Below are 27,814 nucleotides of genomic sequence, written 5' to 3' on the forward strand. Positions count from 1 at the left end.
GCACTGACAGGCACATGGCACTGCATGCTCCAAAGTTCATTTATACAAGTTTTATGCAAAGTTTCCTTCCACTTCACACCCACAGTTGTACTGGTTTTGGCTGGGATTTTCTGCATAGTAGGGGCAGTATTGTGGATATGCACTGGAAATGGTGTTGATAATCCAGAGATGCTTTCCTATTGCTGAGCAGAGCTCACACAACCAAGGCCTTTTCTGCTTCTCACCTCACCCCACCAGTGAGCAGGCAGCAGGAGGGGACAGGGAGGGGACACTGCTGGGACAGCTGACCCCAACTGACCAAAGGGATGTTCCACACTATATGATGTTATGCTCAGCATGTACTGGGTGAAGAAGAAGGAATGGGGGAGGACATTGGGAGTGATGGTTTTGCCTTCCCAAGTAACTGTTACATGTGATAGAGCATGGCTGAACACCTGCTTGCTGGTTGGAAGGAGGGAATTAATTCCTTTTTTTTGTTTTGCTTTGCTTTCCTTGCATGAGTGGCTTTTGTTTTATATATTAAACTGTTGATCTCAACAATCAATCTTGATCTCAACCTTTTTCTCACTTTTACCTTTCCAGTTCTCTCAGAAGAGGGACGGTGGCCAAGCAGCTCTCTGTGGGTCAGAACTACCAGGTAGGGTTAAACCACAACAGAGAGACACTCACCAGTCATGTCAGTGAGGGAGCAGCAGTGCCACACAAGAGCCAAAAACCAAACCTTTCCAAGGCAAACACAACTCATTAGGCTTTTCTCAAGAACATGCAAGAGGAGTACAGTAGGGCAGAAGTGCACAGGATGATGGGTTCTGTGGAATACCACTCTTTTGAAGATCTGCAAATGGATAGCTCTTGCATGCTACTGACTTCACAGGACCAAGTCACTGCATGAGGCCAAGAAACACCAAATGGAACCAAGCACCATTTTGGACTTTGCTTGAACCAGGAGTGTACACAATGAAAAAAAACTTTGATGCCACTGATTCTTATCAAGTCCTACTGACACAGCTTTGCTGGGCTATGAAGAACTGCACTCAAGTAGCACCATTCTTCCTTCCCTGATTAAACACAAAGGGTTGTGCCAATTGCTTCTTCACCCTGAAGCCTCTCATCTGAAGACAAAAAAGGACCTCACTGTGGTTGAGGACTCTTGGGAAAGATGGTGAGGAGATGGGGCTGTGGCACTATCAGCATGCTGATGTGTTCCATTTCTTTATCACCACTTCCACAATGACTGAAATGAAACAGTTTTGTCATGTCTAGTGGGACATAGAACTTGGAGGACTATCTAGTGGCAGCTAGAAGAGCTAAAGAAAGCTACTTGAAGGGTAGATGTAAAATAGCACTGATCAAAAGCTGACTGCTTTACATAGGACACATGAGCAAGTATTTTGGGGAAGTTTAGAATCCTAACAAAGGCAATCTTTATCTAAGAAAACAAAAACCCTACCTTCACATTTTATACACAAGACTCCTCCCTCCCCAAAAAATTACTTCTGTGCAAACTTTCTTACCTTTGACAATCAAGACTTAGATTTTAATTCAATCACATCCAGTGAAACAAATTAAAGTTACAATGCCAACAACCTGGTATATGTTAATGGCCCCAAACTTTACTGCAGCATCTTTGATAGGTAAAATATCAATTTCCTCCTGTCACCACAGATGGGCAAAAAGCCCTCTCACAGGTATTCCCTATTATTTTGGTAAATATTACCTTTGCTCTTCTTATGCTGAGAGGGTCATAGCCTTCCTGTGGAGATGCCTTCATGAACTGTATAAAATTAAAACAAGGGGCATAATGGGTTTTGTTAACGATTAAACAGGAACACTGATACCTAGTTCAAATTGAACTTAACATTTTGGGTTGCTCATGCCAATTTTGTGAAACATGGGGGAAAAAGGTAATTGTCAATTAATGAGACCATTGGCTTTGGGTTGGTGGAAATCAATAACATGAAACAATATGAAGCTATACAATCTTAATCAGTATGCTATAATGAAAAGGTTTTTAGACAGATGCACAGAGTAATTGGCTGTTCCCTTGTGGCCCATCCTCTAAGCTATGCAATAGTTCAATTAAAATAAAACAACAGTAGCAACATAGTTGCTTTGCAATTCGTTTGGGTTTTTATATTCACTAGGTTACATTCGCTAAATCAAAAGTTGCAGATAGTGAAAGAGTGTGCACAGAACAGTAAAACATGGATCAAATTCAGGTCAGATGCCACACTCATGCATCTTAGGCTTCCAGTTCACTACCTTTCTAATTGTATGTCCAGGCTTCACCACAGATTTCACGTCTCTTGGGTTCCACAAGAAGCACAATATTGCTGAAGTAGAAACTCCACTTTGTAACATGTTGTAAAATCCTGACAGGAAAACTTCACATCTTTCATAGGAGAAATGAGTCCAGTTTGAGATTAAATCTGCTTATTGCCACATATTCACAGATTCACATCATCTTCCAAAAGGAAGAAGAAATCCTAAGAAATCTTCAAAAGGATCAGAAAGGTTGGATGAGAACAGCACTAGAGAGCATATGGCCAGGAAGAGATTTCCAGCCACCTTCCCTGCAGTTCTTGATTTATGGCAAAATGAAAGGATTGTATCAAAACAGTCCTGTTAGGTTGCAAGTACAAGAGAGGTTTGTGAAGGGAAATTAAAGATCTGCTGTAGAGTGTCCCCAAGTGTTTTAGAAGAATGGTCCTCATTTCCTCACCTAGATCCTTTTGAGTTTGTTATTGACTAACGAATTCTTAGACTAGTTTTGCAGACTAAAAGATTTTATAACACAAGATAAGTTACAAAATTTATGACATACTTGCACAGCATAGTGACTGCTAAATAACAAAGTATAGGAGGTTTGGTTGGCTTTTAAATGACAAACTACCAAATTGCTCTCTCTAAAACTGGGCAAGATGCCCATATTAGAAGCTGCTCATATGAGAAATATCTTTTAGATCCTAATCTACCCAAACATGCTCCTCTTTTACTCCTAACAGTTTGATGGGAACCCATGAGACATTTAAAACAACAACAAAAATATTTCTTTGACAAGTTAAAAATTAAGCTAAAGGATTCTTTTTTAGCACATGCTAGTTTGAAAATGTTAGTACCATAATGAGGTGGTCATTTGGACCCAGAAAGGTAGAAGAATTAATGGCAGGATTGGAAATTAAGCTGTCTTCTCAAACACACCCACCCACCAAACTGCAGCTGTGACCCAAAGAATTATGTCCCTGTTAGAAATTCTAGCTGAATTCTGAAATTCTTCTACCAGAAGAAAGCCTTTGTTTCACTGAGGTTGCTCTTCAGTAATCCTATAAAACAACTAATAAATGTATTTTAGATTTCCTTAAGAGTGGTAGGTAGATGAGAAACTAATACTACACAAGCAGTTCTTACAAGACTAAATATTTTATCATTGTGACAGAAGTGACCCAAGAAACATGTAAGCTACAGAAGACAGCAGTTTTCATTCTAATAGAAAGAAAAAGAAAAATTTTTAGTTAATTTTGGGATCTGGCCCCCCCCATGTACACTTAAGCAGTGCCATGCCATTTTTTTTTCCTCTTATAATGAGGAATAACACCAGGTTTTTACTTTCAGGCATCCAGATGCCATGATCTCTGATGCAGCAATGCCAGAGACAGACCAGGGTTGGCAGAAACAGGCAAATCAAATGATGTGCTTGAATAGCAGTGTGAAACTGTGCTGTGCTTAGTAAGGATTAGAATTCCCAAGATGATTTCAAAATATTATTTAAGCCCTCTGAGAAGAACGGGGATGGAAGAGGTGTCAGCATTTCATTAACAATCCACTTATTATCCACCACCAGCTGGAAATACTACAGCACTTGACATCTTGTTAATATCAGAATCACTCTTTTGATTACAAATAGATTTTCACCCTCTAAACTGATGTGAATCCTAAGGTTTGGGGACATCACAGCATGTTGGACAATGTCATGCAGGCCATTACAGTTTTAATACACAAGCTAAGCAGCAGCACTGCCACATTTCAGAGAGATTGGAAAGCTGTGCTTGAATAGCAGTGTGAAACTGTTTAATTAAGGTCATTTTTTAAGAATTATTGAACTTATTAAATATAATGTCAGGCTTGAAATTAAATACCCAAATGTATTAGACAAAAGAGAGAGAGAGAAAAGAGAGAGCTACTTCAGTGTCTATAATAAACTGAAGTAGGGCACAAAGCAAAGGGATGTAGGAGAGGAATCCACACAAACCACATCAGAAATCTGGTCTGGAGATTAAATCTGGTGGAAATAATGAGTGCCACAGTTGTTCTTCTAGTACATGAAGCACATCACCCATCATTCTATGGGGAAAAAGAAAACTAGAAGTATAGCTGGTATTCTAGGGAAACTTGTAAAAAAGGCACCAGCCTTTCAGAAAAGGACATTTCTGTAGTGGCTATTTCTTTTATCCCTTTACAGACATTCTTTTTGGACTTTACAAAATTAAAAAGGCTTTACTGATACTGGAAAATTTAGCAGCTCTATAGCTGCCATATTTGTTAAAAAGTGTACAAACTCTACAACCTAGTGTAACATTTACAGGACTTTAGTTAAAGGTCAGCTGCAAATGGTCATGGAAACTATGAGGCAGGTTGTCTTTTGAAAGTGAAAGGAGGAAAGAATCATTAAAGATAAATGGGGGAAAAATTGTTGTAATTCCAGTAGCAGCAAGTGGTACAAAGAAATTAAACCATCCTACCCTGCCAAGCATCCTGGTTCTCCTGCAAACATCAAAGCTTTTATCACATAGCTGTCAAATACCAATACACTGCATTGCAAAAGATTCTACCACTCTGCAAAATTCAGTGGTAGAATCTCTGCATTTTCTAACAGTATATTCATACAAAGCTCTCTTATAATTAAATTTTTTTTTAAATCCCACCGTATGTCCATTAATTTTGATATGAAGTCCAGTAGATTTGATGTCATTCCCATGTTAATTTCCTAGTATGCCAAAGTTTTCTATTTTTGGTAACAGCACAGCAGACACTGAGGGAGCAGCCAGTCTCAGGAGGTGCATTTGAGACTTAGGAGGTCTTGTTAAATTAACATAAAATATAAAATGAACCTCAAAGTCTCCTCAGCAACCAACCACAACCCCGTGAAGTCACCATTTGGCACCTTAGAAAACAGGGAAAGGTTAAAAGCAAACAAACCAAAAAAACAAAAAACTTATTATTTAATCATTTCAGCTTCTTAAACCACTATCAACATGCCTGTACTTTGTCAGCCTTCCAGGAAAAGCAAGAAAACACTGGCAGATATCACAGGTTTTGTGTAAGAGATTTAAACCTTCCTGTTTTAAAGACTCCTGAATGAGCAAGCCGAGATAATCAAGCAGATCCAAAAGAAGTCATCAGCAGTACTCCAAATGGATCACTGAAGTGATGTCTCACTGCTCAGACACACAAGCCTCTTAAAAGCCCTCAGCTCCTGAAGCTTTATGTCCCATGGTGTCTGTTTGAATGACATCCCAGCTGAGTTCCTGAAATTCATAGGTACTGCAGATAGGTAAGAATATGCTTTTTGTGGTTGACTTGGTCTGCAGTGTACCAATACCCAGGATCAATTTAACTCTCCAATAGACCAAGCTCTAGAATAAGACACAGTATTGGACTTCAAGCTTTTACTAAATTAAACTGGGGAAAAACAACACAAAATGCAGCCTACCTCACCTGAGCAACCAGTTGTCCAAAAAACCCAAAGAATGTTAATCCATGAGAAGAAACCCTCTTTTAGAGATTCTTTCTGTTCATTGGGAATTGATTATATTGAACTTCAGAAAGATTCTTTAAAGAGCTCTATATCATCTAATAGGGGCTACCCACCTTTATGTGGGCTTCACCTTGTAGTAGAAAAAAATGCTTGAACAGCAAGATTGGACTGCCAGAAATGGTTTGTGTGACAATTTGCAAAACATTTGTGTGCTGGAACTGCAGTTCATCATGTAAGATGCCAAGGTTAGAATGGAAAATTTTGTTATTCTGCTGAGGCCAGTATCCACGTGTTTGTCTTTCTCATCACTCCCTCCTCCTTTATTTCTGGATGCTCTCCCATCACTATATCTGACACTTAATTTACTCATTTCCTGAACACGTTTTTGGTCAGTAGCAAAGAACTGCAAACTAGAAGTGCTGTCACCATCTGGCCTGACCCAAAACCTGCCTGTAAAAACCAAAACCTCCAACAGACAGCACAACTCATAATGGATGACCCTACAACAGTGGGCTAATAGAATGACTCCTTAGTGACCAGAGCAAGTGAGTACCTCATTTGTGACTGAAAAAAACCCTGAGGGTTTACAAACCCTCTCATTATGAAATTTTTCTCTACAGATGCTCTCCTCACATTCTTAGTTTTTGCGTTTGGGTTTTTGTAAAATTGCTGATTTTCATGGATACAGATTTGATTGTGTTTGCAGATTTTGAAATACACTGACAACATTAATGTTAAATTCTTTAGCATCAGTTCAACTCTCTTATTCTTCTCTTCCTGCATTTCCCACTCTTTCCCCAAAGCCATACATGAGGAAAAAGTAGTTGAGAAAACAGATCTGTCAGCAGTATTTTGAAACAAAAACTTGTTATAGTTGCTCCTTCTAAAAGACTGGCCATTACCACTTTCAAGGATATCCACGTGACAAGAAAACTGTCCAAAATGAATTCAGCATAAAAGGATAATGATAAGGAATGTATCTGCAAGTGAAAGATTCATAAAATTGTGTTACAGAACAAAACATTAGTCGGATTAGTGGTGGGGGAATGATTTTCACTGCTTTCCTCCCCCTCTCCCCCTGCCCCTTCTTGAGTTTTTTCAAGTAAAATCACAAATATTCCTTTTACTTGTGATTTCAGCCAGTAGAAGAAATTCATCACTCAAGTTTCATACAATCCAGTAACCCTCCCTCCATCTTGCTGTTACACATACATCTCACACATGTTAGAGTGCAAGACTGAAAGTAAAAATTTTTCTTGAGCTAACTCTGTGGTTGATGGCACTTTGCCCCTGTCAGTGTTGCAAACAAAGTCTCTACCACAGTGTTCTGGTCTGTACTGAGAGAGAAATTACTCCTGCCCACCAGTCCCAGAATGGATGAGGTACAAAATTAATTTCCATGATGAATAAATCAGAGTTTAAAAAGGTCAAGATGTCTTCAGTGTCTGCTGGGGGAAAACCTCATTTAAGGTCATTCTTGTCAAAATACTGACTAGAGTGAGTTGTACCTACCTCTTCCCTTCCTGTATTTCCTCCCTGCTTTTCGTAAAGTCACCCAGCTTCACATGGATTTGCTGCTTTACTTTTTAACAGTGTTGTTTTCTCTAGAAAAGAAGGATATCTTGCCATGGTATAATCAAGGCAGCTTTATTTTCAAATAGTGTTCACTCCAAACTTAGCACTAGAAATGGAAAAAAACACATGAGGTGAGGCTCACTCCTCAGGCCCTGCCTTTAAAAAGTGTGGAACTTCAAGTTGTCAAACACGAGGTTGAGTTCTACTTCTGGAGGGCTGAAAGGAAAAATCTGACCATAATTGTTAGAAACACAAGCTAGATCTACAGTTGAAAGTTGTTGTGCAATTCAAAGATTCCTCCCCTATTTACCAAGTGTAATGGCCTAAATGTAATCTTGACACTCCAAGTAGTAGTAGATTGCTTTCCTGCCTACTCATTACTCACAGATCTGTTTTCCAGTGTGGCAGAGAGATGTAATTTAACTCAAGTGACCATCTGAGAACAAGAACTTGTTTAGGACAAAGTGAAGTCAGGGTATGGTTGGCTTCTCTGAACTAAAAGCCTTCTCATAATCTCAAATCAAACCTGTGACTACTAATGGGCTCCAACTAGGTGTTTCAGAGAGGCTGTCAGAATACTTCTTTTCCAAACTGTCCTCACAGGACCCGCCTCATCTCCATCTGAGGTCCTAAATTTTTTCTTTTATGCTGCAGGAGGAAGGGAAGTCAGGTGAAAAAAACATTCTGATCTTTGACTCTGAAAAAGCCAGAAGTTACCATAAATTCACAGTCATTTAAAAGAACTGCTGAGAGGTCATGGAGACTCCAACAATTTGGAAAAACTCTTATTTGTTCCATACTTTCAGTGTATTTATAGATTTCTCTTTCTGGCTGCAATTCATGACAGCAGCAGGAAAATGTGTGTGTCTCCTCCCAACAGCTCACTTGCTGCTGCTGTTTTCCCTCTACTCTAGTCACAGACCATGATCACAAGCATAAAATTCATTCCCCTGGGAAAAAAAAAATAAAAATCATGCCAAGCAAAAGGACTAAAATCTCAATTTGGAAATGAGCAGGTACATTTCAAGATTTTTCTCCTGCACCTGTCTCAAAGGAAAAGAAAGCAGATAGCAGCGTTCAAGAAGAACAAGATAGCTTTACACAAGACCTGCTTACCCCTTCCCCAAATTACCTTTGAACAGGTTCTCACAGAGTCACTGATCAATCAAGGAACTACTGACAAGAGGCTGAACATGAGCCAGCAGTGTGCCCAGGTAGCCAAGAAGGCCAATGGCATCCTGGGCTGGATCAGGAACAGCGTGGCCAGCAGGTCCAGGGAAGGGATTCTGCCCCTGTGCTCAGCCCTGGTGAGGCCACAGCTTGAGTCCTGTGTCCAGTTCTGGGCCCCTCAGCTCAGGAAGGAGATTGAGGTGCTGGAGCAGGTCCAGAGAAGAGCAAGGAGGCTGTGAAGGGATCCAGCACAAGTCCTGTGAGGAGAGGCTGAGGGAGCTGGGGGAGTTCAGGCTGGAGAAGAGGAGGCTCAGGGGAGACCTCATCACTCTCTACAACTCCCTGAAAGGAGGTTGGAGCCAGGGGGGGGTTGGACTCTTTTCCCAGGCAACTCTCAGCAAGACAAGAGGGCAGGGTCTCAAGTTGTGCCAGGGGAGGTTTAGGTTGGAGATTAGAAAGAATTTCTTTACGGAGAGGGTGATCAGACATTGGAATGGGCTGCCCAGGGAAGTAGTGGATTCTCCGTGTCTGGAGATATTTCAAAAGAGACTGGATGTGGCACTCAGTGCCATGGGCTGGGAACCTTCCAACCCAGCCAATTCTATGATTCTAGGATACTCTGCTTCAGGAATAAACCAGCAGGCAAACTACAACAAAAGCATTCCAATTGCAGAGCTGACAAAACAAGTACAGCCCTACCACAGCAGCTCTGCATTGGAGCAACCACTGCACACCCCACGGAGGGGATGAGGAGCACCCACCTTCCCCATGCACCTCTCCTGATGGAGAGAAGTGAACTTCTGATGGTTCTTCCCTCCAGAAAGAGCTTCTGAGGCCATCCAACTCCAGGCTATGCCACATGATGTAGATCTGAATTTCCAAACAGTGTTTTCAGAAACACTGCACATCTATCTGGAAGCGGTCAGAGGGCACACCAGGCTTTAAGTGGAATTGAAAGTGCCCACTGAATCCGCAGAAGGTTTCTTGTTATGCTGTGAAGCACATTTCAGGTCTGAAAATAAAGCTGAGAGTTATCAAGACTTCAGCAATGGCTACTGTGTGCTCTGGTTTTTGGTCCTTTGGATATTTAGTACCCATAAACCCAGCTCCTTGTCTGGGTAATGCTTCATAGAATCGTCTGGGTTGGAAGGGACCTCAGAGATCATCAAGTCCAACCCTTGATCCACTACTGCTGCAGTTCCCAGCCCATGGCACTGAGTGCCACATCCAGTCTCTTCTTAAATATCTCCAGACACGGAGAATCCACTACTTCCCTGGGCAGCCCATTCCAATGGCTGATCACCCTCTCCAGAAAGAAATTCTTTCTAATCTCCAACCTAAACCTCCCCTGGCACAACTTGAGACCCTGCCCTCTTGTCTTGCTGAGAGTTGTCTGGGAAAAGAGCCCAACCCCCCCCTGGCTCCAACCTCCTTTCAGAGAGTTGGAGAGAGTGATGAGGTCTCCCCTGAGCCTCCTCTTCTCCAGCCTGAACACCCCCAGCTCCCTCAGCCTCTTCTTTATAGACATCCAGCTGCTGACTTGGAAATGTGGAATGGTTTACACATCAAGGTCCCTGACAATTGAGAGGAGGTTAAAAACTTTACTGTAAAGAGAATGAAGAAGGGAACCAAAGACAAAAGCATTTTTTGATTTTTCAAGTTTGTTTTGGTTGCTTTAAAGAAAAAAATAAATAAAAAAATCAGTTAATTATAAAATAAGTCCAGACACACTCTTGATGCCCTGGAATTTAAACTCATGGAAGCAGCCAATATAAGCTTGTATAAACTTAATAAGCTAAGTAAGGCTGCTCTGTTGCTCTAATGGTGCCTGTCACCACTGGGCCAATGGCAGAAAGCCTGGGCCAAGCTGCCCACAGCCCTGGCCATGGCAGGAGAATGGCAAAACCCTGCAGCTGGTGAGTGCTACTGCTCTAGAGGACAGGAGCACAGCAGCACAAAGCTGCTGGTGACCAGAGAAGAGCAGCAGCTCACATCACAGTGACCACTGCAGAGCAGCTTGCTTCAACAGTGCAACTCTGATTTGACATTTGCCATTCCCAAATTTTATCAGGAGCATTGCAGTGCCACAAAACAGCTGAAGAAAAATTTTAAAAAATAAATAGAAGTGAACAGAAGAATGAACTCACAAGTTGCTAAGGCCTGATGAATGGAAAAGTTGGTATGGTCTATCCCAGCCAAGCCCCTGAGGGAAGGCTGCTCAGGCCCCTCCCTGCTAAGCACTTGGCAGTCAGCTTCTCAATTTAGTTTTAAGTGTTTGTTTTTAATCGCACATGTCAGCATGCCGGGTGGTTAACTTATAATGTGTCACACAAAACAAGAACAAGCCTCCCAGTTAATCAAATACCAACAAAACATCTCATGTCATATTAATGGTACTTGGATCAGAGCCAGAAGGAAAAGTTTGAAAGCCAAGATCCCTCTGCTTTCCTCACTCTCTTAATTATTGTGTTACACTGAAGTTGCTAGAAACACAGGCATCAAAAGATGACCTTCTGTACACTACCACAGAGGTTTTTAATGACACCTCAAGCTGTGCCCCTTTCTTCCTTCCTAAAGTTAAAGAGGAAGCCAGGAGAGTCCCACAGCACACACCAGACCCAACACCTGTCCTTAGTTTCCACACGAGCTCACATCCTACAGGCTCTACTCAGTAGCACAGCCCTTCAGTCTGTGGTTCATGGGGATGATGTTGATGTTACCTCACCCTGGTTATGTCTCCACTTTCTCTTTGGGTGCTCTGCTGCTTTTGTGTCAGGAGCCAAACACACAGAGCCATGCAGTGAGGGAAAACTGGTAACATGCAGCCGGGGCTGATGTAGGGACATCCCATTCAGTACCTGTGTGGCCATACATTAAGCTCAAACAAATGACCAAACTGCACTTTATTGCTATCATATTCAGCTAATCACAATCTTTAAGTGTCTGCAGATCTCAGAGGAAACAGGTTTCTTTGCATTATGTAAAGCAGAATTTTAGACACTGTTCAGACTTGGTAAATGTGTTTTTCTCTTTTTCAACATAAAGGTACAAGATCCACAAACTGGAAGCGCTTAACCCATTTGCCTGGGTAAATAAATCAAATATTTTTGGCAAAAAATAGCCCTCAAGATGTTAGGAACAAAATACTGCAATAACAGTAACAATAACATTCACAAGCTGTAAAAACACTAAACCAAACTTGTAGCCTCAATTTGCATTTCCCAGAGTGAGCCCTAACTTTGACATATTGTAGTAACACTGTATTAAATCTTAGGATTTTGTTCTTTGGCTTTTGGAGGGATGAGTGAGAGGTACTGGGCAGTCTATACAATCATACTTCCTAGTACTGAACGGATCCAAGTGACTGGCTTTACCAAAGAGGATGACTTCAAATAACTAGCTAGAATTATTTCAGTTTTGCATTCAAGAGATACAGGAGCTTTCTAAAGGAAAGCAAACTAATAAAAAATAAAATCTAGAACACCCCCACCCCCACCACCCACAAATCTCTGGAGAAGTCTGGAGAGGAGGAGGGGAAGGAAAGAAACTAGTTATGGACTTAGAACATCTGCATAGGGCAGAACCTTTATTATTATTATTTTAATTATACTTTTACAATAAAATGTAAGTTCCAGAAAGGCAAAAAAAGCAGAAGTTAACCATATTACTAGATTCTTTCTTAGAATCTTAAAGGGATGAACAGGTGTTTTGGTGAATGGCTCATACAGCTAAATGTCAACTGCTCATCTTTTGAACACCTCATTTATTTCAAAGACCAAGTCTCATGTGCTAGACACAAAATGTTTTACAGTTCAATATTACAGATCTCTTTTTTCTACTGTAAGAAGATTCCAAAACATTCTTTTAACAATCCCTCTCAGAATTCACAGAAATATCCTGGTCAAATTTTTAGCATTACTTGCAAACTGAATTTAGTATTTTATAAGAAGAATATAGTATTTCCTTTTGAGTATGATCAGAAAAAAAATATCCTGATTTTTCACAATACAAGATCTAAAAATATATAGCCAGATAAAACTTTTCCATTATATATATTTTACTGAATATTAAATACCTTTGGCAAAAACTGAACACAGTAGTATGTCAGTGGTACAGAGAGGGCAAAAGAAAGAAGAGAGGAGTAAACATAAAATGTAGCCTTAGTTAAGCTCTTTCTGACTGGGCAAGTGTCAGCCAGATAGAAAGAGGACAGATCTCCTATAGTATGTCAAAGAAGTATTACAATAGCTTGAGAATCCTCCACATTAATAAGGAACATGCAGTGATATTCACTGTGATCAGAAAACAAAATAAAAGAAAGAATTCCAAATACACATACTAGAACAAGGCTTTTTCTATAAAAGTTAGTCTAGACTTCTACACAATTTCAAGGTAGATGAAAATTTTCTTTTTCTACACTACTATCCCAGGGGGCAAGATTACCACAAAATCCCTCACTTTTACAGCTCATTATTAAGTTCATAAACTGCTCTGTAAAGAAACCTACTCTTTAGGTTAGGGCTGTTTTAGTGATCCAAAATGATCAGTCCACGAGAGGCCAGATTGGTGCAACCATACTGGTAATCAAAGCAGTGGCTCAAATTGTTCATGAAAAGCTGAAATCAAGTCAGGCATCCAGGTCAAGACTACAGATGTTTATGAAATGTTAACTGGGTGTTTCACTCAGTTCTGAGGCAGAATTAACAGCCTCATGTACCGACCTTATGATTTAATGGCCTGCTATAATGCTCTGATAGTTTAGCAGTTCATGGCATCATCATTGTTAACACACTTACAGACAGATCCGGTTTCACTCCTGACCTGGAATTACTGCATTTCTCATTTTTATTTTATATGTCAGACTAGCTATAAGTGAGACTTGCCTGCCTCTTTTTTCAGTCCATTAGAAACAAAGAAGAATCACTTCCTTTTTCACCACTACAGTGGTAAAACCAGTCATCTGGATCAATTCAGTACTAGAACAGGACTACAAGTCCAAAAGACTTCCTGAAAAATAATTGGCTGAATGTCTACATTAGTATCTTTGCCCCTCAAAAATGAAAAATACATTGTGAAAGGATATACTCCTGCATTTTTAATTTTGTGTCTCTAATTAGTACACAACAGTGAAAAATGTCTGCTGGTTCAGCCAGGTAATAAGGTACATTGCTTTTCCTGATGAAACAGATTTTCTGTCACTCCTGCAGTTCAAAACTCTATTGCTAGAATCAAACACACTCACTAGCAATTGATAAAGATGCAGCTTCTGACAGAGGCTTCCCACTGGCCCTTCACCCTGAAATATCTTTATATTTGGATGATGCACATCCCTTATTCTTACTGTTCCAAGGCAAATGGTATAACTATTGTTGCCCCATTTTCTGTGCAAATACCCTCAAGGAAAACCAGATGGTTACTGACTCACTTCACAATGTTATTGTATTAACAAGATCCACTGATAAGAGGTTTCCCACACTTAAGTTATAAGAACCTTTCTTCTGGAATCTGCCAGGCACTTGGAGGCTATTAATGCTGCCATTAAGAGCATATGTTGTGTGCACATACAAGACTCAGTGACAGAATGATTTGCAGGGCATGAAGCAGGCTAGAGAAAAGGGATGCTGAGCTGTCAAAGTAACACCTCATTATATCATATGAAAATAGTGAAGATGAAAGAACAGGGCAGAGGAAGAAGTGGAATAAAAAACAATTTAAACAGCTTTCAGACTGTTTCTAGGAGACCACGTAACACAGCTGCTGAGTGGAACATGGTTGTTGTCAGTAGCAGGCATATGGCTGCAGTAACACAGAGAGGTTGGGGGAGGAGGTGTGAAAAAAGGAAGAAAGGGTACACACACAGACACTGGTTGAATATTACTCCCATTTCAGTTTGGTGATTTCCCCCTGATAACAAAATTAAATAAAGCATGAGGTAGCCACTCGAGAGTTTAAATAAACAGAAACAGTACTAGAACTCAGACAGATGTGAATGTTTTAGAATTCTACCAGAAATACTAAGGTAGATTTATGCAGAAGATTGAGCTGATGCTCCAGGTCATTCCTTTTTGCAGAAAAAAGAAGTGTTTGGGCCAACAGAGAAGGATGGCTGCACAGAATCTGTGCCTTATAAAGAGACAGACAATACTGAAACGTTGCTCTTCAGCCTCCGGCCATTTACAGAAGCAGCTCAGGAAATGCTTTTACAGTTAAGAGAACACACCAGGTACAGGAAATCCCAGCTCTAAAGGACAGACAGTCTCATTTCTAATTTTTCTCTGCTTTTTAAGAAACTTGCCTTTCTATATGAAGTTATCTGACAAGTCAAATTACCCCTCTGAGGACAGAAAGAAAAAAAGAAAAAGGAAAAAAAAAAAAAGCCTGGCGAGTTATGCATACGGCAAAGTCTTGTATTATTTCTATATTAGAATCACATTTTCTATTTCAATTTTCAAGCATCTTCTACCTCTAAAAGCTGAATAAGTTAGTTTGCTTTTATAGCATCTTATTTATTATTAACAATAGTAATTTCCCTTTCATATACTAAGAATGCTACGGTTAGTCTTATCTCTAGTGCCACAGAGGGAGTCAATAGTAGAGCTAGAAACAGATTATAGGTGTACCAGTTCCCAGTCTTTTTCTTTAGTTATGAAGACCACAGAACTGTAGAGGTGAATCCAGGCTGAGAACATTCCCAGCTGACAACTGGACAAAAGAAATGCAAACAAACAAAAGAAATGCAAACAAAAAACCAGATCACTTAAAGAGCTCCTCTGGAGCAGGATTTGTGAGGATGTTGGACCTCACAAGGTGGCACATTAAAGAGTGATGTGACCTGGGAAAGCAGAGGAGGGCTTAGCAAATAACCCAGTTTTGCACTGCCAGCTTCTCAAAACTTGAAGATATTAGTCTGGGAGCATGTATTAGTGTACCAGATGTGCCACAGGCATTTGAGTTACTTTATACCAGAAATAACAATAGTTTCCAGAGAAGAACTTCACACTGAAAGGAAACAGAGTTGCTATTAACTGCACAATATTTTTTTAAGTGGGGAGTAAGGAAATCAACATATTAAACATTACTTGCAACAGGGGAATACAAACCATGCTGCAGCTCAAGTTTGCAACATTTAAATCTTGGTATGGCATTTACTGCAGCAAACATTTGGCCCAACACTAAAGTTCTGTCTCTGACGGAGACTGTTTTCAGTAAAGAATTTTTTAAGCAAACTAACTGGAAAAGTATCCAGATGAAAACTGGATCTGTTTATAAGAATGTACTTTTTCAAAGTTAGACACCTATATCATGGACTTGAACTCCTTTCAAATGAGATGTTCAAACAGCCAGGTTTATCTGGCATTTGCTAGCTTCAAGAACCTGCCATGTTCTTGCAAGAGAATACTCCAACATTACCCCAGTATGAAGTTAAAAGTCTAATTAATTTCAGAAATTTCATATGCAAGGAAGTACCTCAGTTGAAACTCAAACATTTTTTTTTTTTTTTAATAAAACTACATCTGTACAGGTAATAATCTTGGTAAAATAATTTTATCCAAAGACAAACCTGAATCCACAAACTCCCAGATATTTTGGATCAGAGAATCCCAGACTGTTGATATGGCGTCTTAAAGCTTCCCACAGAAATATGCAGTATACTTTTATCTTGAACAAGATATAAACCAGTAGAAAAGGCTCTATGGAGCTCCATGGAGACAGATTAGAAGGCTCACACAGGATACTATGTTCTAAATTGGTGCAAATCATCTGATTTACAATAACTATCAGTGTGTGCTTTTCACCCACAGCAAGTGTAAAACACTTTGAATTAAGAACACCACAGTTATTTGGAAACTAAATTTTCTAAGATTTTTTATATACTGCCAAGCTGCTAAAACCCATTGCTTTTAATAAAGCTTTACTCTACAAGGCCCAATCTGTCTGCAACAAAGAAGGTGTCCCTCTGCTAGGTCTGAAAACTGCAGAAGAGATAGCAGATGGTTCAGACAAAAGACTCGTGCTCATTGCACAGTGGTCATAGTATGCTGGCTGATAAAATTTTAATGCTTAGTATTTGAAGACCAGGGAAAATAGAACTGATTTGTAAATTCCCAAAAGAAGCTACTGCTGTTAATTAATGACACTAATTTCAATCAGACTGTACCACCTTGCACTAAGCATTAGTATAGCAAGTACTAGCAAGCAATGTAGGGCCAAAGCTGCAATCTTACCCCAGTATCTACCAAGAATGCATTCCCAAAATGTGTAACATTGATGAGTTAGACTGATAAAGCTACTTTTTCCATAGGAATCAGTGTTATAGGTGGGGGATGTGTGCAGGAACTCCATAAAAAGAGATTTTTAAACTCACAGAGGTAGAAGAGGTAGAGCATCACAGAATAGTTGAAGTTGGGAGGGATCTCTGGAGATCACCTGGTCCTACTCCCCTGCTCAAGCAGGGTCACATCCAGACAGCTTCTTAATATGTCCAAGGTGGGAGATTCCACAACCTCTCTGAGCAGCCCATGTCAGTGCCTGGTCAAACTCACAGTGAAAAAGTGTTTCCTTACGCCCAGTTGTGTTTCAGTCTGCATCCACTGTCACCTCTCCTTTCACTGGGCATGACTGAAAAGTAAAGAAGGTTCCACCCTCTTTACACCCTCCCTTCGGGTATTTGTATATGCTGAAAAGTCCCCCTTTGATTCTTCTCCAGGTTGAAAAGTTCCAGCTCTTTCAGCCCTTCTTCATAGAAGAGATGCTCTGACCCTTTAGTTGTCTTTGTAGCCAAAAAACTCTTTCCAGTATGTCCATGTCTCATACTGTGGAGCCCAGAATTACACACCCAGGCGTGGTGGCCTCACCAGTGCTGGGGAGGGATCAGCTCCCTTAATCTACTGGCAACAGGATGGAAAAGCAAGAATAAGGGCAGGGTCACTGATTCATCAAATAGAAGAGATCAAGATCCAAGCTGTCCAACAAAGGAGATGCTGCTGTTTCATAACTAATAATGTTACAGAAGATTTAAACACCATCATATTTCATAGCCATAGCTTTCTTTTGGTAATTTAACAGAAAAACACAGAAAGGTGAGGCAATTATCACAATTAACAGTGCACTGTTCTAAACTCTCAGCAACAAGAACTCTGAAACAGTGGATAAAACAGCAGTAGATATGGCAAGGTGTTGCTGTACTTGGGGAACTCAACCTGTCACTACAATCAGACTGCCAGTTAACAGCAAACATTTGGGATCCCATAAAATCCCCCTGAAATGCTCAAACATGGGGGAACACAAACCATCAGTGCTGAATCCTTGCTAAGAGGAAAGTTGTTCCTATCACTTAAAGCAGATTCTCACCTCTCAGAGCCCCCTGTGCACTGCCAAGCACAGCATCCTGAGCAGCACTCCCCATGCTGATCACCACTGCTGCCCTTCAATCGTCCTTTCTCTGAGGGGAGGGGGGGGGGGGGGGGGGGGAAAAAAAGATATTAAGCTCGAAGAGAAAGGAAAGATGAAAGCGCTTGAAAAAATAAAAATGTGCTCAGATGGATCACGAAGCCAAGAGGTGAGGGATCACCAGGGGATAAACAGCCGGCCTGAGGCAGGAAGTGTGGGCAGCTTTGCTCCTAATGCCAGAAAGTCGCTTATAGGGAAGAAGTTAATGGGTTTAAACACTTTCCCCGCTTCCCCGCGATGTGTGCAAGCCCCGTGTGAGGCGGGTGTTCAGACGGAGCCATGAGGGGACCGGACCGGGCCGGGCCCGGCGCCATCTCCGTGCCTGCAGCGCCCCCCCGCGGACAACGCCTCACGACGGGCTGGGCACCGGCACCACCGATACCGGCACCGGCACCACCGATACCGGCACCCACCGGCACCGGCGGCACTACCAGTACCGGCACCGGCACCCACCACCGGCATTACCTGCACCCACCGGCACCGGCGCCCACCGATACCAGCACCCACCGATACTGACAGCACCGGCACCCACCGATACCGGCACCCACCTATATCGGCACCACTGATACCGGCACCGACCGATAACCGGCACCAACCCAGCTGAACCACGGCATAAAAAGCCTTCCTGACACGTACTGTCACGTAGAGCATCTTACCCCAGCTGTACTTTTTACTCATTTACTCTCGACTTCTTTAAATAAAAAATTTCACTTCGACAGGAGGTAAAACAAAGGGATTCGGGTTCCACACAGGTAAAACAAAGGGATTCAGGTTACACACAGGTATCTTGGTTAACTTCGGGGATTTCCTGGTTAATCTTTTCTCGAGTACTGACAGGCTGCCACACTACACCAACACCAGCACCTGTTGTCCCACACTGCTCATTACCCACACAGTCACCTGTTCACCTCAGTTATACACAGGATGGACTTGGAAAACTGTCCCTTTATTTGCAGAAGTCCACACTGCAGCACTATTCAGAACCATGACAGACCCTGAAGGGTAAACCTTTATTTTACTGCAATATTTATACAGCACAGTGCTTCTACCTCCCCTCTTTTCTAGTTCAAGCTAAAAAAATGAAGTCACTATGATGCAATCTGGTGAAATAATGGATTGTGCTAGAAAGATACAGGCTCAGGAGAGCTTTCCATCCCTTCTGTGCTCATTACCAGGAGCAGACGACCTCCAGCTCCTGAGTACCAGGAAACAAGAGTCAGCAGTGACAATAGCAGCAGAAGAGCAACAAGAAGAAGACAGAACTTAATGACATTTAATGGTAAAGCAACTGGAGATATCTACTTATTTCATGGGGTATTTGTAATAATTCATGCAGCTACATTATCTTCACAGTAATTCTGGTTGGTCTGTATTGGTAGACAGCAGCTTCTATGGAAGACTCCTGTTGCTACACCTCCACTAACACACAGAGCCAGCTGTAAATTCAGGATAATCCTGATGGCTCTCTCAGAGCAATTTTTCCACCCCTTCTCCCAAGCAGGCTCTAGTTTCCATTCTGCTCTCAATACTCCTCCTATTTAGCTATTCCTAACATGAATGTAAGGGTAAAAACTACATACTGAGCTTAGATTTAAAACAACCCACAACATCTACTGTACCACTGCTTAACCACATCAGCTCAACTCTTACAGTTTTTACTCCTCACACCAGCAAAATGAGTACAAACTTCTCCTAGACCACCCAATAAGACACAGAAGTAAAATATTAATATCGACATTTTTCATCATCATGCAAACCAACAGGGTTGCAAGCAGAAGCAAATGCTTTCAATTACAAAAACCTAGTTTGCAAAAATACTTAGCCACATTAAAAAAAACCAAGCCCGCCCCCCCCAAAAACCCACCACCAAAACAACAAATAAATAAATAAATAAACAAACCCCTTCTGATTACACAATTCAAAGCCAAAGTCCAAAATCTAAGACTATTCCTGATAAACTGATGAGACAAAATGATCTACTATGTTTCACATTCCAGCACATGATGTCTAGGCTAGGAGAAAAAAAAAAAAAAAAATCAGTATTGTATCCTCTTTATATATCTATAGTAATCCAAACATCTTCCACATTTATTTTCTTCTTGGTTTTTAGGAGCTGCAAAAAGAAATGTGCCTTTTATATATTCTAATTGCCAACACAGCACATATGAAAACAGAGCAAGAAAATACAGCTTAATGAGAAAACTGTAACAGAACACTCAAGAGAAAAGGATGGAACCACCTGCTTGGTTCATATATTCTTGAAGAAAGGCTGACAGTATAAATGCTGCATCAGCATCTTATTCTCTTAAAAGAACAATATAAAACACATTTATGTTTCCCAGAGATGTGTCATGGTATTTTAACAGTCAGTTGCTAATAAGAATCTCAGTGCTCTCCTCGGCTGTTTAAGTTGTCCACAATGATTATGAGTGAATGTGTTTTAAAAGTCATTGAACTGGATACAAAGCTCAAAACATGTAATTTGTGGCAATGTTAGCAGCTTCTGTTCAAAAGAAAGCAACACCTATTTTGTTGCATTTATACACCTGCAACATCCACACAGTGGGAAAAATCAGTTCCCCATATAAAGCCAGGGTATGTCATTGCAAACAAGGTTTTTAATTAAAATTGGCATTTTTGAGCCTCCTACTGACTGTGTCTCACTACTTCCTCCTCAGATGGCTAGAGCTGGCTTCTGAGAGAGATGGTGGAAAGAAACAAAATCACTAGAATACCCAACTTTGACAAGACTCTGCTGGGGACAATTTCAACAGCAGGATGCTGCAGACAGGGGTAAAGAGAGAACAGATGAATACTGAGGAAGTCTTTCCTAATGAAGGCTCAAAACATCACAAACAAGACAGTAGAGGAGGCAATTTAATCCTAAGCCTACAGACAGGAGAACAATGTTCTCCTCATCAAGGAGAACAATTTTATTCAGAATCCATATTGTTAAAGAGAATGCAGAACAATGTCTGCACCTCAGTGGGTGTAGGTTTCTTTGAACGCAAAAATAGGCTGAGGTCCTGGCTAGACCTCTGGCTGGGAGGTTGGCTCAGCTGCCAGCACTGACAAAGCTTTATCCTTTTAAAAAGTAGGCAGAAATAAGTTCAAGTCAGATAGACAGATAGACAAATAAATAAGAATGCCTTGGTCAGAATATTTCCAATTTAATGCAGAGTTTATGCTGGCTGCTAGTACTGTACCTTCAGGAGGCTCTTCCTGCAGATGGGGAGGCAGTTCTTCACTTGGTGTCTCAGTTTCATCTTCCACCATCTGTGTTTCCAAGGTAGGTCCCTGCAGAACAGCAACAGGAGGTAAATTGGAGAAAGTTCAGATAGGAAACACAGAAATGATTACAAGATTAGATAACACACCAGATAGTAAGGACACAAGGAGATCATTTTAGCTGGTGAAAAAGAAAACTTCTGGGAGATTTGTTCATGGTGAATTAACTTAGAGGAAGGGGAGGGGGGGAAAAAAAGGGACAAAAAAGATGGCCCCTCAAGCTAGCAAGCAAAGTTAAAAGGGTCTGAGTAAACTAAAAACCAGAAACTGAACAGTGAAGCACAATTTTTAAATTACTATTTCTAAAACACACAATGAAATAATAAGTTCAAGTCCCCATTTACCAAGGGTGGCAGCAGATTCACCATTAGCTGGAAGAGCTGGAAGAGTAAGCTGGTCTCTGTGGCCTGGAGACCAATCTATGTTATACTAGAAGTCCTATGCTTCACTTTTCAAAGGAAGACAAAGCAAACTTCTTTAGAATCCTTCTACCCATCTGGGTCCACTGATCATGTAGTTTTCCCCTCCATGCTCCTACACATGCATTTGTGCCTGCTTGTGTAATATGTTAAACCAATCATTTCTACAAAACTACCAGTTTGCCCTCCAAAGTTCTGAATTTCCACTTTCTAGACTCCAGGATCCTGTAAGGGACTGCAGTGTTGCTGATGGATGTGAGCAGAGTTATCAGATTTGTAGACTGAGGATTCACTTGCATTTAAGGTTACTGAGCTCACTTTGCAGGTATTTTCCTAACTTGTGGAGACATAAAAGTGAAGTGCTTTTCAGTTTCAAACTATCAAAGAGAAAATACCACACACACACCCCCCTCACCCCCAGCTATGGAGTTCCATTTAAAAAACAAAACAACTCAGAACCAAACTTACAAACCACCATAACACCAGAACAAACAAACAAAATAATAACCAACCAACCAACGAACCAACATCCAACAAACTAACCAATTCTCCTCTTTTAGAATGCTGGTATAGTCAAGAGGGAAAACAGAAACTTAGTCTTGGTGTTGGGGTTTTTTTTTCCTTATGCATGAACTCTGATCACTAGCAACACATCTCTCCAGTATGGTGATTACCATTGACAAAACTACCCTAAAATTAACATTTATCTTAGCTGAAGGTCAACCTTAGCTCTAAGAAATATTAACAAATCCAGCTGTGAGGGAAATGGAGCTCACTGGAGACCACTATGAAGTCCACAGCTGAAACACTGCCATCGTGCACTTCCCTACAGCTCAAAACTTTGTCCTGGCTTGGGTGAACCAGGACAGAAAAACCCTGCCTGGGACACCACCATTAAACCTACCCAATTTTTTTCTTCCAACCTTAAAGTCTATTTCCCTTACTCCATCCTTCATCTTCCCCTGGGGTGAATAACAGAGTATCAGTCATCTAGTTACTGGCTAAAACTCTGACACACTTGGACCTATATTTTGTACCCATTTCCTGTATTATTTTTTTTTTTAGAAAATTCTCAAAAAAACACTGAAAAAGCTGATTTTTTTATTTCAAAATATAATGTTAAAAACTGAAAACAGCATAGACTGAAGCACAGCATGTAAAGGAGATACAAACTTAACTTTTTCAGGAACTGTCTTGCAAGAAACCTTAAATCCTGAGATCTCCTATTTCCTAAAATGTTTTCTATAGAATAACCCACATTCTTATTTCACTGATACCTTATCACTATATATATATAGATATATATATATAATCACCTACCACACAGGGAGCCTCTAGGCATTTGTAAACATCTGTGCATCAGAACTTAACCACTGAGACCAGTGAATAAGTGTGCAGAGTGCTGGTACTGAATTTCACTAAGAAATCAAAATGTAAAACAGACAACAGTAAATGAGATCCTAGGTTCTCATATCCATAACTGGAAGTAATACTTAAGGCTCTAACACTGGCAGATGTCATTAATAAGATTAAAAGGTTCTTTACAATGTCATTGTATCTTACACTAGCAAGTCCTTTGCTTTTTTAGTTGTATATGCAGAGTTTAACTCACCAGGTCTGCTGCCAGCTTTCTAATTCCCACCTGAGATATCTGCAGTTCTGGCAGCACAGTAATCTACAGTAATCAAAAATGCCAGGAAATTATCTTCTAGGAAGATTCATAACTAAGTCACAGTTGTTGGTTTCAACCTATGAGCACTATTTTCAGATTTAGTGCCAATTTATATGTTCTGTATTAAACCAAGATCTAAGTTGACCAAAAGTTAACTCAAAGAAGCAACACCCATCACTCCAAACTGAAGCTGTGGATGGGCCAGTTTAAAGTTAGCTCACTCTGTCCCATCCAACAGTTCCAAAGAACTACAAGGAAGCTAAAAAATGCTGTGATAAATCCATGCATGACAGAAAGGAAGAAAGTCCCTGGTTCAGTGAGGCTCATTTTCCTTAGGTACTGTGTTATCTTCATGACACTGAAACTAAAAGCTGCAATTATCACAACATTTGTATTAACAAATGCTCTCAGCATGGTCAGCCATTAAAATAGCCTATTGCAGTCTCAGAAGAGTATTAAGTATTCAAAAAGTATTTGAAAATAATTCAGAAGCAATCCCAACACCACACAACCATTTTTCACATAAGTCAAATAGCAACGTGAGGCTGTGACTGCAAATGCCCAAACAGGTAAATCAACACTGGAAATGTTTTTTATAAGCCCCTACAGACCATCTTGAAGCAAAAACAACAATCTACCCTGCACCACTACTTTTGGGCCTTTTAGATTCTATTTTTCTATTTTAAATTCTATTATTTACATTAACTACAGTACATGATCTTAAACTGAGTCTGATAACTGACTGTTCACTGAGTCAGAATTAGGCTAACAGCAAACAAAAAATAAAGCCCCCAAACAAATCACCATGTGGGAAAGCAGAATCAAAGATAAAAAATCCACCCTGTTAAAAAATTATTGCTGAAATTGAATTAGTTTAGGGCAAATATCTCCAAGTTTCCTTCAGTTTATGACTACTACCTTAAACTACTTTATGACTACTTACCTTAAACTACTACCAGCAGTTTAAGACTGCTGTTCCCAGCCAAGGAGAAGCATATATCTTATATTCCTTCTTTCCATTGCTACTCAACCCCTAGCAACATGGTATTTAAAAAAAATAAACATAATCACCACCAAACCACATAAGCAAAGCCAAAAGAAAATTCACAACATGAATACTCTTCTCCATTATACTGAATTTTATTAGTAATCACTTCCCTGTTGTAAAACAGAATCTGGAGGAATTTATGTTAAGCTCAGAGTCACAATTTCAGCAGCAGTTCAGTGCCTCACTTCAGAGACTGCTATTTGAAAATTATTCTAAAATCTGCAGCTTGAGCTACTACTTTCCCTGTGCACTTTCAAGTAAATACAGCATATATTTTCTGACTCAGATTTTCATATTTCCATATTTCCATTCTTGCTCCTGAACATTTTACTCCAGATTTTCCATTCTGACATTCATCTTTACATTTAATTCCATGCTGGATGTGAGCCTAGAATCTCACTTCTTTCCCATTCAAATCACAGCAAATCACATCTGTGATTTCTGTCAGAAGCTTTCCGAGCACAGGTCCAAAAACTTTTCTATTCAGCACCAGATACTTCTCAACTGATAGCTACAAAGGACAAATGAACCCCTAAAGAATTACAAGACTTGGCAGGCCTGGGGGAAGAAACATGCAAAATAATCCCAAAGAAGATGAGAGCTTGTTAGGTGCTTTGGGAAACTACAAGGATTTTTTAGAACTATCTTGGCACGGTCTCAAGTTGTGCCAGGGGAGGCTTAGGTTGGAGATTAGAAAGAATTTCTTTCTGGAGAGGGTGATCAGCCATTGGAATGGGCTGCCCAGGGAAGTAGTGGATTCTCCGTGTCTGGAGATATTTCAAAAGAGACTGGATGTGGCACTCAGTGCCATGGGCTGGGAACTGCAGCGGGAGTGGATCAAGGGTTGGACTTGATGATCTCTGAGGTCCCTTCCAACCCAGTCGATTCTATGATTCTATGAAATGATTGACTACTCTTGCATTATGTTTAAAGAATTCTTATTGCATGCCCACAAGGCTAAAAACCACATTCTCCTCCACATTTGTATACTTTGCTCCTTTCTAAACCACAAAAACCACAGCTCTTCTCATTGCAGGTTCTCTACCTCCAAACAGGTGAGAGAGGACACTGTGAGCTGGCTGACTGCATGCAGAGGCCAAAGGGCTTCTCAGAGCCAGTAATAGTGAAAAGTGAACTGACCTTGCATCATGCTGTCCTACAATGACATCATTAACATCACTGATTTGGGATCTTTCCTCTAGCCAATCACTGTTAGGAAATTTCTCAGAACTTATCTTGGATATTTCATGTTTAATCAACTTATTTCATTTTCCATATCTGAATGTTCCTCGTGGCTCAGAATGTCCTCTCCATCTATACAGTTACATTAAGCCTCAATGCCTACAGGGGAAAAAAAACAAACCAAAACTTTGTTTAAAAAGTAACAGGATTTTAAACAAGCAGACACTACCTTAGGTAGTTCAACATGATCAACCTCTTCCAGGGAGCTGAGGGTTTCCAGATACTTAAGTTGAGCAGAAGTTAAACTACCCAACAATATCCTTATACACTATTGCTTAGATAACCAAGCTCAGACAGTGGAAAACTATTTTAAAAAAAACAAAAAAACAAAAAACCCAAAACCCAAACAGTTTAAAACTATCATTATACCTTTGTTAGACAGGTATCTGTTGCAGCAATGAACTTTCAGCATGCTGGGGAACTAAGTCTTCAATTTAAAGTTTTCTGAATGTAATAGGAAGGTTCCTCTGAAGCTGCCATCACTATTGACTGCACACCCACACCTCAGGGGTTTTCAAAGTCAAATAGATTTTTCCTGCAGGGGTAAAAAAATTGATCTGCAACCGTAAACTTTTTTTTTCTCCCTGCTTTCCTATAGATTTAAGAAAGCCTCTTGATGGATGCTTTGCTTTTAATTTTGCAAAACAAGGTTTACTCATAATGAGAGCTTCTGTGCCAGGTTTCAGCCCAAGGGGAATTTGAGTTGCAGTTATAAATCCCCTAGAACACTAAAGGAAAGTACAGAAATAGAAATGCTGAGGATGACAGTAGTGTAAAATTATAGCACTTTGTGCAAAGTACACTATAAGAAAGAACTTGAAATGGGAAACATTGCTTGGATTATTTGCTGCTCTTTGCATTTGGACAAGTACATTAGGGAGGCTACAATTTTAACAACAATTTCTTTTGTCTTGACAACAGGAGAGAGGCAAGAGCAGATTTTAATGTTGCAAATTGCAAATCAAGACTGAGTTCTATTTTCTCAGCAGAAGAGTCAAATCCTATTTCTAGAGCAATAAAACAACTTTGTAACATGAGTAACCCTAATTAATGTTTACTTGGCATAAGTAATTTTTAACAGCACTAATGACACCACTACAACCTAGTGGCAGCAAACAGTCTGGTTTACACTTTATATATTCATACTTTTTGTGGGGCAGATAACACCACTTAGACATCAAAAAGCCAACAGAGTCTGCTAATTCAACTAATTATTGTACTGAATTTTGTCTTGATCAGCCATTTATTTTTCCATCTTAATATTACCTACTAAATCAATGTTAGCACAGAAAGCAGGAAGCAAGATATATTTTTAATTAAAAAACCAAACAAACAAAAAAGGAAGCAAACAAAACCAACCAAACAAAAAAACCCAACGCAAAAAACCAGTCAAACAAACAAAAAAACCCCCACAAACAAACCACACTTCATTTCATCATGTACTGAACTGGCCCCAAGGAGAACACTCAACACTGAGCAGGTTATGCAGTGTAATTACCAAAAGGATAGCATGCAGCAGGCTAAAATCTGGAAAGTTACCCTGAAAGAAGCTGCATAACTTACTGTCAATCCTACTTTAACTGCCATCTCCACAAGGAAAGTTATGTCTTCTCCAGAACACTGTTTATATCCAGAAACTGTGCTGAACTGCATTTGTCTCAGTTTAAGAAGGATGTAGAGGTCCTGGAGCGGGTCCAAAGGAGGGCAACCAGGCTGGTGAAGGGACTCGAGCACAGGCCCTATGAGGAGAGGCTGAGGGAGCTGGTGCTGTTCAGCCTGAAGAAGAGGAGGCTCAGGGGAGACCTCATTGCTGTCTACAACTCCCTGAAAGGAGGTTGTAGCGAGGTGGGAACTGGACTCTTTTCACAGACGACCTTCAACAAGACAAGAGGACACAGTCTTAAGTTGTGCCAGGGGAGGTCTAGGTTAGATATTAGAAAGAATTTCTTCACGGAGAGGGTGATTAGGCTATGGAATGGACTGCCCGGTGAGGTGGTAGATTCTCCGTCCCTGGAGACATTTAAAAAAAGACTGGATGTGGCACTCAGTGCCATGGTCTAGCAACTGCTCCGGTGGGTCAAGGGTTGGACTAGATGATCTCTGAGGTCCCTTCCAACCCGGCTAATTCTATGATTCTATGATTCTATGAAATGTCACTGCACAGCATAACTCAAACAATCCTTAAAAATAAGCAA

The 27,814-nt window shown here is 40.4% G+C and overlaps 1 protein-coding gene across 1 annotated transcript in view; it reads right to left on the bottom strand.

The window, feature by feature from the left end:
- Positions 1-27,814, bottom strand: part of LOC103534463 (transmembrane protein 263) — a 213,040-nt gene that overhangs the window by 177,746 nt on the left and 7,480 nt on the right. The window contains exon 2 of the mRNA XM_030452228.1: positions 21,157-21,247. Within this exon, the coding sequence (XP_030308088.1) occupies positions 21,157-21,247 (91 nt within the window). The remainder of the gene's footprint in view (positions 1-21,156; positions 21,248-27,814) is intronic.

Source organism: Calypte anna, chromosome 5A (assembly GCF_003957555.1).
Source record: "Calypte anna isolate BGI_N300 chromosome 5A, bCalAnn1_v1.p, whole genome shotgun sequence".
NCBI lineage: Eukaryota > Metazoa > Chordata > Aves > Apodiformes > Trochilidae > Calypte > Calypte anna.